The sequence below is a fragment of the Cylas formicarius genome, unplaced genomic scaffold (assembly GCF_029955315.1).
Source record: "Cylas formicarius isolate icCylForm1 unplaced genomic scaffold, icCylForm1.1 PGA_scaffold_6__28_contigs__length_40554024, whole genome shotgun sequence".
Classification (NCBI taxonomy): Eukaryota; Metazoa; Arthropoda; class Insecta; order Coleoptera; family Brentidae; genus Cylas; species Cylas formicarius.
Window position 1 is genome coordinate 15,593,127 of NW_026844347.1, and position 14,304 is coordinate 15,607,430.

General features: G+C 31.8%; 2 protein-coding genes across 2 annotated transcripts in view; one reads left to right on the forward strand and one right to left on the reverse strand.

The window, feature by feature from the left end:
• The window catches only part of LOC132704165 (ubiquitin-like-conjugating enzyme ATG10), a 169,787-nt gene extending 167,187 nt beyond the window's left edge, over window positions 1-2,600 (reverse strand). The window contains exon 1 of the mRNA XM_060673991.1: window positions 2,464-2,600. The gene's annotated coding sequence lies outside the window, so the exon portion shown is untranslated. The remainder of the gene's footprint in view (window positions 1-2,463) is intronic.
• Window positions 2,601-2,881: 281 nt separating this feature from the next.
• On the forward strand, window positions 2,882-14,279 carry LOC132704162 (ribonuclease Oy). Its single transcript, XM_060673989.1, has 3 exons — window positions 2,882-3,023; window positions 3,084-3,271; window positions 13,648-14,279. The coding sequence occupies exons 1-3, from the start codon at window positions 2,965-2,967 to the stop codon at window positions 14,274-14,276; spliced, it is 876 nt and encodes a 291-aa protein (XP_060529972.1). The 5' UTR covers window positions 2,882-2,964; the 3' UTR covers window positions 14,277-14,279.
• The last annotated feature ends 25 nt before the right edge of the window (window positions 14,280-14,304 follow it).

Below are 14,304 nucleotides of genomic sequence, written 5' to 3' on the forward strand. Positions count from 1 at the left end.
GTCACTCGTCTATTAAACACTCGCTCCGCTCGTGCCTAATAAACTCGTAACTCAAAGGTCTTTAAATATAATTTCTTGCTTTATATATATATATATATATATATATATATATATATATATATATATATATATATATATATATATATATATATATATATATATATATATATATATATATATATATATATATATATATATATATATATATATATATATATATATATATATATATATGATGACACTATACTCCGGGATATCATCCGTTCGCTCGTTGAACTCCGACTGGAATACTGCAAATCCTGCATCCGACTGGAATCCTGCAGACGTTTCGCCAAAATTCACTTGGCATCTTCAATGCTCGCGCTCCGAAAACACTTCGAACACTTCGGTTCGGTTCGGTTCGATTTTGGCGAAACGTGTGCAGGATTCCAGTCGGATGCAGGATTTGCAGGATTCCAGTCGGATGCAGGATTCCAGTCGGAGTTCAACGAGCGAACGGATGATATCCCGGAGTATAGTGTCATCACATTTTTCCATCCGTGAATCAATACGTGAGAATATATATATATATATATATATATATATATATATATATATATATATATATATATATATATATATATATATATATATATATATATATATATATATATATATATATATATATATATATATATATATATATATATATATATATATATATATATATAAATATAGTTATTGAAAACCCGCACGTGTGATGAGTAACCCCATCAGGGTAAATTAGGTATCGAGACAATTTTTATTTAGTGAAAAATAGTAGCAAGGAACTTTTTCTAGTTATTATCCATAATTTTGATAAATAAAAATCATTTTAGATAATAGGAAGTTTTATTATTAATCCTTTTAAGTCCTTTATTAATGCTGCATTTGTTCATATGCCCTGAACGTCTTAAAAAGGTCCAGTTTGGATGTATTTTTTTTTACAACGGTTAATCTGGAAACATTGTTTTTCGACTTGGTTGTGGATTGCTGCGGGTTTTTTATATTTGCAAGTCGTTTATATTCTAATATTGCTCTCATCAGTTGCAACTACAAATTATTAGGAGTAAATTATTATTGAGAACCACGTTTATTGATTCGTAACATATTGTTTTGTGCAAAATTAGCCAATCTAAATCCGCGAGACTTTCTAATGTCCTTTCTCTGTGCATTCCGTTCCCATTGTATTTCATTAATTTTTGTATCTGTTCTTGAAAAACCCCAGATTTTATTTATTTACCGCTCAATAACATCATCGGTATAGTTCGGGGAAATGAATGTCTGGAATATGAAATCAAATTCGATAATATCACAAGTCATCGCGTTCTTAACTGTGGGTATATAATATGCCAAAGGAATATATTTTTCAAATTATTGAATTTAACCGCCATCTATCGACCAATGGCACGACTAAAAATTCTTGAAAAATGTTTCCAAGCTAGATTCCTGTCCGCAGAGTACAAATTAGAATGAAACACGTCTTCTAATACCTGTTCTATTCTCTGATTGTTAATTTTTAAGCACAATAGACACGATACAATTTCTACATGAATTTTTTTCATGTAAATATTGCAACATGTCATTGCAAAAGATATAGCAGATAAAATTACCAACTACTTTTTCTCGAATTTGTGTGTGTAAATCGCTTGTGTTTATAAACTTGTAGGTTTAACCTAGACGAAAAATGTAAATAAAATCGAAATCAAGAAAGATGACTATTAAAAGTCTAATTATATGTATTTATAGTATGAATACTACATGAATGATTGAAATGTGGTTTTCCGCTCGTTGTTTCGAAAAAACCAACAAGCTAATCAAGAAAATTACGTGAAATGTTCTATTAGAAAATTAAAATTTTCTCTCAGTGACGGACGCTGTGTGATTTGCACAACACTCAGGCCTCGACAGGCTGGTTGTGCCCCATCCCAGACAGAATTCTCATTCCTTTTTCTCAATTTGTTTAATAAAACTGTAGGTATATATTTAACGGGGACAATTACCAATCATTACAAGTCAATAAACAATTTGTTTAAAAGCGTATTTAATTGTAACCTAAATCTGACCTAAATATACGAGAATTGCGTAAAAATTAGTTTTAGAGGATACAAAAATTAATATAATATTAACATATGATTTAGTTAAATATTCCAATTTCTTCCGCGTTCCGTTTTGAAATTATTAATTTTTTTAACTTAGCTCGTGCCAAACTTTAAAGACAAAATTTCACCAAAGTCTTAGTTTATTTGCTGCCAGCAAAAAATTACCAGTTAAAAAGTTTTATCTGGTCAAGGTACGTGTAGAATTTGCATCGTGTCTAACGGGCTTTAAATAGGACAAAATAAAAACATCAAAGCAATCATTTATCAGTTGTAAATTTGACAAATACCATCAATCTTCTTCTTTGACTAAACTATCGTAAGGAACAAGTAACAACCAACTCACCAATTCTGCAACCAACTTTAAGTCCGCTTCTTTACGCAAACTACCCGGATCATTCAGCCATTCTTCGTTGATTATTGTCAAACACTACAATGTTCCGATATAACTAAAGTTTCAACTATGACCATCCGTAGTTTCAATGTATATGGCTTCCACTTGCTCTTTAAACTTTAAACTAATACCAAAACAACCACTATCACAAACTTTTTATACACTATTCAAACCAATGCCCACAATTTACCAATTAGTATAACAAAAAGGTGAATAAAGTTCAGAATTAGCTTGGTTATATTCAAAATTTGGTTAAATTGCACTCCGACAAATATAGCCTTTGATGTTTGGTTAACTTAATACCGAATAGCGAAAGCCATAAAACATTTATTCGACATCGGTCGATCATTCCCGCAGAGATAAACGACGTATTTTAAACGTCAACTATCAGCTGATTGTCAAAAGAAACAACACACAACATCGATGTCAAACATTTAGAACAACAATCGAATTATGCTGAAGGAAAAACTTGCCCTGAATTGTTTATTTATCGTGTTATTTTTTGATTTAAGGTGAGTGTTTTCTTTTTGGCCCGCATCGAGTTCCTATCTATATTCCTATCTATATTTCAGCCGGGGACAGGTGTACCGTAACAAACCGTCTCCCACGCCATACCACGATTGGGATTACCTGATTTTTTCGCAAAGATGGCCAACGACAGCTTGTGCTCATTGGGAAGAGATAAAAAAGGAAAACACTTGTAATTTGCCGAAAAATAAGTCGCTCTGGACCATACACGGTCTTTGGCCAACCAAAACAGGTTAGTGGGGATCATACTCCAGTTGATAAGAAACAAAGTTACTAAGAGCTGCTATACTTTAAAAATTATAAACTCACTTTAACCCCAACTTCAGCTGATATTTCCTTAAGGTATTCAAGTAGATGTATCAAAACTTCCCACGACTTCTTACTTGTGAAACGTTCCAGGAAGCTAAAATCTTTATTAAAATAATTACCAAACACAATATATAACCCAAAAATACTTGGTTCAAAAATTTCAAAGAAAAGTTGAATTGTTTTCCGGGCTTGTTTTTTTGTTTATAAATGACAACACCCACTTCAATAAGGTAATTAGTTTATTCTTATTAACATACAGAGTGTTCCTTATTGGTGTGTCCTTTTAAGAAAAAACTTCATTGCACTAAAGTTTTTTTCCATATTATCTGGAAGAAGCGCTATTTGAATAAAACCAAAAAGTTATATAGCTCTTTACCTAATTTGGCATGAAATTTATGATAAAAAGAACGACGATAAAAAGAACTAGACGCAGTCAGAAATCACTGGGTGTTTGCAAAATCAAAAACAGACTTCCTATACCGGGTGTCAATGAAATTACTAGCCAAGCGATAATTTTGTCAAACAATAAATAATTAGAGGTATTATACATATTTTGACACATAAAACAATTATTTTAAATGAAACACTCTGTATATTTTCTATTTTGGTACTCTAGAGGTAATTCCAAGTAATAAATGTTCTATACGTGTTTCGATAGTTCTAATCGTTTTTGAGATGATAACAAAACATATTTTAACCAAATCATTGACAGAATGAGTTTTTTTTTAGTAGAAAACGATTTGATAAAAGTGAATAAAAAACAATATTAGCACTTTGACCGGAAGTACACTGATAATGTAACTTTGTAGTAGTTTTCCGCAAAAACTTCCAATGGAAGCCCATTTTTATTATTCTGTGTTCAATTTAGAATATTTTTTATAATAAAGGGTTTTGGTATATCTCCTATACTTTTTGAAATATTTGCGATTTAAGTTTAAAAGTCAAACTAAATTAATATGCTAATAACTAATAACATATACCACTAAAAAATATTCAAAATACGCACTTGTGATAATGACATTATTGATGGGTATCTAGCATCTAGAGGTAGAGGTAGTGGTCCGTAATAGAAAATAATTTTATACCTACCTTAATATTCTTTCGTATATGTGCGAGTCTAGTGTATCTCAGGAGATGTTCTCGCCCAAATGTAGAAAACACTATTCTATTTTGAATAAGGAAGTTATAAACAATGTTTATTTGACTCTCATTGAACGTGGTGCCAGCAAGCAAGCATCTTTAGAAGAAACGGCCACATTGACGAAAATTTCAACATCAACGGTACGGAAAATTGTTAATAATCCCATTTCAGCGAGGAAAAAAAGAAGCGATGCTGAAATTTTCTCGAGTGTAAATGAAAATGATCAAGATATAATACGGGGTAAACTTTACCAGTTATACGAGGAACAAAGCGTGCCTACATTAGATATCTTAATTAGGAGGCTTGAAAAAGATGAAACCGGTGTTAAATGTGGCAGAACTACCTTATGGAAGTGAACACATGGGTTTTAGATTTTAAAAAATTGACAAAAGGCAAGTTGTTTACCTATTACACGAGCTACTACGAACTCTGTGATGACATTTTTAAAAAGACTTTTTCTGTACTCTGCCGTTGTATATTTGTATGCTTTTTAAATCAGACACTACCTATTCTGTAATATCCAACAATTTATAGGTGTATATTTCAATATATTCGTATTCACTTGTAACATCCGAAAACGGCAACGTCTTTTAGAAAAACGCAGACTGAATTCTGGTAATTTTTTCACTATAGTATTAGTTTAGTTTTACCGCCAGCGTACCCTGTTATATCCGTGTAACCTTCTGAAATATGTCTGAAAGATTAAAGCGTATTCTGATCATGGACACGAAGAAAGATCAGGACGATTAGATGAACTCAGCGATCCCCCATGGGAAACTACTAAGGGCTCAAAATTTCACGAGTTCGATCTAAAATATTTAAGTAATTTTTTCAATGGGGCAGATACGTACATAAAAATTCTTCTAAAAACCGTTTTATTTGTTGATAAAATGTAAGGGATTTTAACAACAAATTAAGATTTTCTCACGCATTCTCTATAAATAACCGTTGCTCTAACTCAGAACCCGTCAACAGTAGAATTTAAATTTCAAACAAAGGAATTTCTTAAAATTTTGTATATAAAACCATTATTTAAACAAAGTTCAGTGTTCCCCTGACATCTTATATAGTGTTTCCTAACTTTCTGACAAAAACAAGGAGGAAAATTCTCCCCAAATTTTGAGACGAAAATGTGGTAAGCATTTTTTGAAATGTCGTTTCGTTTATTTGATACACACCATAAGGGCTCTTAGTATTTTACTTTGTGTTCATTTTAAACTTTTTAATTAGTTCATTCGTGGAGATCCGGGTAACGAGTACCATAATGAGCAATTAGAATTGCTTATTTTAAAACGACAAAAATATAAGAGACCCAATTGGTTTAAAATTAAGACCATTATATATATATATATATATATATATATATATATATATATATATATATATATATATATATATATATATATATATATATATATATATATATATGGTCTTAATTTTAAACCAATTGGGTCTCTTATATTTTTGTCGTTTTAAAATAAGCAATCATTCTAATTGCTCATTATGGTACTCGTTACCCGGATCTCCACGAATGAACTAATTAAAAAGTTTAAAATGAACACAAAGTAAAATACTAAGTATATATATATATATATATATATATATATATATATATATATATATATATATATATATATATATATATATATACATTATTTATTTTTGCGAAATTATGGTACTCGTTACCCGGATCTCCGCCAGTGAACTAACTTAAAAGTTTTGAAATGGACACAAAGTAAACTAACAAAACTCTTTATTATGTTTACTAAATATCTCTGGAATATTGTTCACCACTAATTAATAAAACAGTTTTTTTTCAGCACCACCCTGCATTTCGAAATGGAAGCGACATTCCAAAAAATTTTGTACAACATTTTCGTCTCAAAATTAGGCGAAACTTCTTCTCCTTCCTTTTGTAAGAGAGATTTGGAAAGACCCTGTACTTTATCAATAAATAAAACGATTTTGCCAAATGGAATCCTGAAACGAATTTCAATACGCATTTTGGCCACCTTCAATTTTCCTATTAATTTAGCCTAGAGTTATAGTTTGCCCGGCGACCAAATTTATTACATCTTCACTTATAAGAAACAATTGAGAACCAGTTTGAAAATCTGAATTATGGTTCTTGTAGGGCTTACAAAATTTTTCAAAACGAAGAGTGTAGACGTTATTTGGATTCTTTATTTTGTGGAAAATAAAAAAAATTGATAACTTTTGGAAAAATAAAAAATAGTTGGAAACTTCGTAGAAAATGTGGTCCTTTAGTGCCTAACAATAGTTTGTTGCAAAATCGCGGTGCCACAGGTCAGTTCCAAAAGCAGACGTCGCACATAGGATTATGTGCACCAAAAAGCTGGCCACAAAATCATTTTTGTCAAATCGTCAATATTAAAAAACAAAATGGTGTCACTTACGTAGCTAGATGTATCTAATTTTATATGTATCGTCGCAACCAAAATAGCATAGAAAAATATCTGAGTTTAGATGTTTTGAACACCTTGTTAAAGAGTTTTACTTAACTTCTGTATGTAGACGTAGCTGAAATTAACTTGGGATTGGAATCTGCATCAAATTACAGCGGACCAAACAAATCCTGGTCAATATTTAAAAAATGTTGTATAAACCTTATTTTAACGAAATAAAAAAAAATTAACGAAATTTGGTACACATGTTTCTCAATGATATCTCCACAGCAGACATATACCTAAATACGAAAACTTTTGTACGATTTGAATAATATTCAATACGCTTGGGTATGGGATGTAATACGTTCAGTTTTAATAATATTGAAATCCATTCGGAACATAAGGGTAGGGGTTTATTAACAGACCATGAGATGGGGGCATCTATTAAACGGTAATTAAGAGTAGATTATAACAAAATATATTTACATATGTTATCTGTCAAATTGACATTTTTCATAGGTTTTCATAATTTCACAAATTGTTGCATGTGGGGTATATGTTAGCAGGTATATATTGTAAAAATGTTTAAAAAAAAAATAATTAAACAGTACCGAAATATTCCCAAATTTTGCTTGCCCGGTACAGCATGGATTAGCAAACAGACTACCATTGAACAATTGGCGCTTATTAAAAAAACTTATAAAGCGGCTTTTATTGAATGTAATTAGCGTGGTCAGTTTGTTAAATGTGCAACCTTGAAAAAGCTACCCTTATCCAAATAACGTACGGTTCATTCTGTAGACAACTAACCAAAATTATGTGGATTATGAACTTAATTTTACTTTTTTTAATGACTAGTCAGCTTATAATCTTTGCGCCGTCCAAGGTGCCGAAAACACACTTTAATTTTTTTTCTTTAAAATGTGTTTCACCCTGCAGACGATTTTGTGCCGCGTCAAACATATCTGGAATATGAAGTTAATTTTCCTTTTTTTAATATGGCTAGTCAACTTGCAATCTTTGCACCGTCGAAGATGTCGAAAAACGTATTTTTATTAAAAAATGGTATGTTTTACCCTGTAGACGATTTTGTGCCACTTCAAAAATATGTGTTTCTGTTTTTTTTTACCTTGATATTTCAAGAAAAAAGTTACAGCCAATTAAAATGTTATCAAGATAAACTGAATGCACGGTACATATTAAATGTATGTCAGTGAATGTGTTTATTTTACCAAAATTACATACATAGGTATGGCCAGAAATTGTTTTTATTATTTGCTACTGCCGATGTTTAATTCGTTTGTTGTTTATTCGGGAGCACTACATACTGTCATTTTCACGGACGCATTTTAAATATGTATTTTCCACACAGTAAAAAGTGTTCTACAATGAACACAGAATAATAAAAATTGGTCTTTTAAGAGAATTTTCATTGGAAAGTATATATACAGGGTGTTTCAGTTCAAATAAGAAAGTTGATCTGAGTTCCGACAAAACACGAAGTCCTATTTAATTGTGTTATGTTAAATTATTTTATTTATATAATATCTCCAAATTTCAAATTTATTTAATTTTGGCTGGTAATTTCATTGACACCCGGTATAGAGAATTTTCGCCTAAGCACCAAAACTGTTTGATAATTATTTTAAAGAATTTTAATAAATTAATTACTAGTAATATAATAATAATAGATAATAATTCAAATATTGCTAATTTGTTGCCTTATTTTTGTGAATCAACTTTCTGATATGAAGGAGAAATTTTACCATTGCTTCAACAAAGCAACAAAGAAGTTGGCAGTTGTACAGTTAGGTTTCTGTGAGTGCCATTTCTTATAAGTGCACGCCCTTTTTTATTACTTTGTTCTCTACTTTCTTAATACTCTACACAAAAGTTTTAATTGTGCTTGGGTCGCACGGCAAACAAGGATTGTTCATTCTACTTTAACTGCAATTTTTACAACTCACCTGGTGGTGGTTTTATACTGTTGATCTACCAAACAGTGTATATTGCTTACAACTTCGCATTAACTTTCACAATTCCAAACAGCACTTGAAACACAACACAAGAAAATAGTTATTGCCGTAAATCCAACGCCACGATTTATATATAATAGGTCAATGTTTTTGTTCTTAATCCACAGATACTGTTTCTGGTTAGTTTGTTTTTAACATAGCCTGCAAACAGATAGGAACAAAATTCAACGATTTTTGCTTGTAAATATATACTTTTTCCTCCTCATATGAAATCTCGTCTAGTCACTTCACGGGTTATATTCTAGTTTTTTTGGCGTCATTTAAATTCAACCTTTTTAATTTTTGCGCGCTTTTTTGACGGTATATTAAGAGGTTAGATTAATACCCTTATTTACCAATAAACATATTACTCTTCTGTTAAACAGGTGATTAACGCTTACGAGCTCGTGACAACACCGCATATTTTTTTTAGCGCTATCTGTAGTGTAATAGCAGATCTAAAAAGGACACATTTTTACGTAAATTTTGAATACTTCTTTTTTACTATTCTTAATTTTAAATTAAAGAAATATTTTTTATAAAAAGTAAAAAGTAGCTAGTGCCTGTTGACCTCAAAGCAAATTGTCAAGAACAAATAGGATATTATTAATTCAAGCATTTAAATACTTTTACCTACTTTTGTAAAGTGATAATTTAAATTACGAAATTCTTAAAAGGTGAAAGTTTAAGTAAAATGGAATAGATGCAAATCTTTTTTTTATGCATAACGCTTTAAACCATAGTAACGGAAGCTTTGTTCCACGGTAAGTAGTTTTGAACTTTATCCATATGTCTATATACATAAAAATAAAAGTTCTCTCTAGTGTTCTTCAGGAGTCGCGCTTGTGACTTTTTAATGTTTTGTGTTTTTTTTCTTGTTATTTAAGGATGATCTTTAAATTAATTCTTACCCTAGCAAACTTAATATTATTGCAAACAGACTTTAACAATATCTGATCGGAGAAAAATATATGTACAGTATGTGCAACTGTTAATAATGTTTCACTGGAGTCTATCTTTGTAGTCAAGAACTTAAGTGTTTTAGTTGATGCAGAACTTATATTTAGAAATCATAAGATCGTCAGAAATTGATTGAGAAACTTAGAATATGTTACCACAAATAGTTATGATATATCTCCAGATTGTTTTTCAACTTTATATAATTCTCTTTTGCGCTTTGCTGCCACGTTGATAAAATTGAAAAATTTCAATATTCAAAAATATATCAATTACAATGACTATTTAACCTGTATGTGTCAAGACCCAAGACGATTTTATTAAATTACAAACCTGAAATAATTCAATACTAATTAAAATTGAAGAAGTTAACTAAACAATTAGGATTAAGCATACCAGCTAAACCTGGAAGAGTTTTCTAGAATATAGTTTTTGGTCTCCCCAGACAAATCTTACTTTTTTTAATTTTCTTTACACACACATGGGAAGCAGGTTATAAAATTTTGACACTAAATAAATTATAGGCCCTAATAAATTATTTCAGCTCCATTGCTTTTAGGGACTATAACATTTCTGTGAATATCAGCTCTAGTTTCATAATGATGGTTGATTAGTGCCTGTCTGGAGAAATGTTTATAAATTTATGTACAAGTGCTCAGGATAAACAATGTACTAATACTGGAAATATCTATACCATAAAGTAACGCGACAGAGAAAAAGTTCGGTCTTTTAAATATAATTTGAACTATAGGATTTTGTTTCACTCGTAGAAGCTTAAGATTAAACGAAGCGTAACACTTTCTTTTAAGAATACATTACCTAAACATGTGCCTGTCTAATAACGTTCTGATATACAGAAACAAAATCATATGTTACCGTCAGAGCATAATATTCACAGAGAGTAGCATCCATATTACTTAATAGATCTAAATTAATATCTAATAGGAAAATTTCCATGTCTCTTGGAGTTGGAGTTTGGAGATCGATAACATATGTGTAGAATTAACTGTATATTTTTAACGAGGTTTCTAGCTGTGTGGTTAAGAAAACAGTGTCCAATGAAGAAGTATAAATAAGTATACCTATAAGTATATAAAGCTTCCATGATCATAATACAAAATAAAACCATACATACCTATAGCCTTTACTTCTGAACTCTCTAACTTCGCGAAACAAGTGTCTGGCGTTTCTACTACAATCCTCGTTGATAAATATTTTTCCATGATTGCACTTTTAAACATTTGAGACTTGAGAGTAACCAAAATATCGTTAGAACTCTTTTGACTAACAGATATATTTATATATTGATAAAATTTATAGATTTCAACAGAAATTTTTGCCAATCTTGGTATTTAACATAGCTGAAATGTTGGGGTGGTGGACAAACTTAGTTTCATGACATGGTTAAATCAATAAGCCCCTTTGTTCCGAAATGTTAACTTTAATACTGTTAGAAGATTTTTTTTATTTTCCATTCCAATCCAACCTTCCAACTATAGCATATAGCATCGGAATGTTTAATACACACGACATGAGGGCCTTTAAGAATAGTCCTAAATGATCAGTTCTTTGAGTTGTGGTTTTTCAGTTTTTACTAACGTTTCATGTCATTAGTTTCAATTACTTAAAAGTACATTTATAAAAGGAAAAATATTAACAATGAACACGATATGAATATAGCTGCACAATATGTCATAAAAACAAGAGGGGATGACAGTGTCGTTATTGAGCAACATAAATGAGAAAAATGCCATTACATAGTAATCCAAAGTTTTCTTTCTTCTTTAATAAAAGCGGTCAAGCAAGACTACCTAAATAAAATTGTAACAAAAAATACCAATTCTTCTGCGGAATGGTGGGAATGTGTAAATAAACTTTGTGAACGAAGAAGGCGTAGGGTTGAGATAAATAAAATAGTGACAGATGATAATGAAACCCATATTGATAGTATCCACATTTCAAACAGTTTTAATGTTTAGTATAGTGGTATTGGCAGGAAATATCCCTTTCATGGAGAATACAATTTGTTTCTATGAAATGAATATTACCACAGTAAAACAAATAATTAAAACTTTAAAAACAAAGAAATCGCCCAGATGCGTCATACTGATCAAATTTCAGTTATTACATCTTTAATTAATACATTATTTCGTCATCAGCGCTTTCCTGACTGTCTCAAGCCCATATACAAATGAAACAAAACCAACCAAAATTTCATACTCATCATCAGTGTATCAGTATTTCCGAAAATTATAAAAATAGGAATCATGGACGTTCTGCACAAGTATAATATCAATCGTCAGTATGGGTTTAGGAAGAAAAGAGCGACTCGGGACGCAATTTGTGATCTTTCAGATTAGATTTACAATACAATACATTCGAAACAGTCCAGTATATTATTATTTTTGGATCTCTCACTCTAAACTTTTGTATCAAATGAGATGTTATGGGTGTCGATTTACAATCCACTAGAAAGCTATCTCGCAAACAGCATGTTGATTGTCGAGGGGCTTTCAGCGCTGCAGATATACCGCAGGGCACTGTACCTGGGCCACTGTTATTCTCTATCTAAAGGGCAAATTTCTTGATGTTTGTGCTGTGGTTTCGGTGCAATCAATTAACCTTGAATTTCGATAAAACTCGATACTTACCATTTACGTCATACAGCGGAATCTTGACCCGCTGAAGATAGATAACAACACAGAGATTTTCAGAGAGTTTAGAAGCCGAATCCATAAAGTCTTTGGGAATAAATATTGACCGTCATATCTCACACGATAAAGAATGTTGTTAAAAATATCAGGGGTGCTTTGCCCCGTTTGATAAACCTGCGAGACTGTCTAGCCCTTTCACTTATCCAGTGACACCTGTCTTACGCAATTCTTACTTGTGGTGGAGTTGCCGTTTGTCACTTGAACAACTTAGATATACTACAAAAATGAATTATTAAAATAATACATAAAAAAGATTTCGGTTACTCTAGTGATGCTTTGTGCGGCAGTTAGTGGAACATAACTACGAGTCTAGGAGAAAGTCGACATGATCAAAGACAATTGACCAGTGTACAAGTAGTTATTTTGTAAGATAGCTGTTGAGAGTTGGATACTTGATAGTGGCAAAAAAACTTTCAAAGATAACTTTGCGCTTCTGGTTAATGTACGTATCTATCAATCTTCTGAACATCTTTATTCTGATATTTAAACCGTTTCAATTATAGTTGATTTTGATTTCCAAAAAGTTTTCACTTTTTTTTCTCCTTAAATTGTAGGCGCATACACACTGATTTTGTATAAACCCGTAAAAACTCCATACACAAGCATTTATATATATATATATATATATATATATATATATATATATATATATATATATATATATATATATACACACACACTCGAAGTGTTTTCGGAGCGCGAGCATTGAAGATGCCAAGTGAGATTTTGGCGAAACGTCTGCAGGATTCCAGTCGGATGCAGGATTTGCAGGATTCCAGTCGGAGTTCAACGAGCGAACGGATGATATCCCGGAATATAGTGTCATCATTATATATATATATATATATATATATATATATATATATATATATATATATATATATATATATATATACATATATATATATTTCTGTGGATTTTTTAAATGCTTATTTGCATTTTTTTTTGTATTATTGGTTAGTTCCACGTTCCAAAAAAAATGAAACGTGGTTGCATTGCGATTAGAATCAGAGCAAGTACGTCACGTCAATTTTGGCAAATTTGTAATTTCGGGCGTTTTCAAGGTACCGAAGGGCCATTATTCTGCCCTTCGGCGATCCACTTCAACCCAGACGAGCTGCAACCATTAATGGACGACCTGAAGACCTATTGGGTGAACATCGAGGCAAACACCAAACCGAACTCACTGTGGGCGCACGAGTGGAAAAAGCACGGCACGTGTTCGGTGACGTTGCCCCAATTAGATAGCGTCGCCAATTACTTCGCTTCTGGTCTAAAATTTACAAAACTCTATGACCTATCGAGGATTCTGGCCAATAGCGGCATCGTGCCCAACAATGTCGCTTACAGCGTCGACGCGATCTACAACGTCGTTAAATCTGCGCTAAAGGTCAACCCTACAGTCCAATGTGTGGTCGATGCAAAAAGCAAGGAGTCGTTCCTCAGCGAGATTCGCATATGTCTGAATAAGACGCTGGACCTAACCGATTGCGACGGTCAGAAATCAAAAAACGGCACCATAACGAACTGTAGCCTGAAGAAACCAGTATGGTATCTGGAGTCGGTACCCAATACCTACGAGCTGGACTACAACGACGACATTTTCTTGGAGTTTCAGGAGCATTACGAACGGCAGCAACGGTACACGAAAATTTACAAATTTGTTAAGTTTTTAACCTGGTTCACGTTATAGAACTCGTACACACCACCCTACACATACA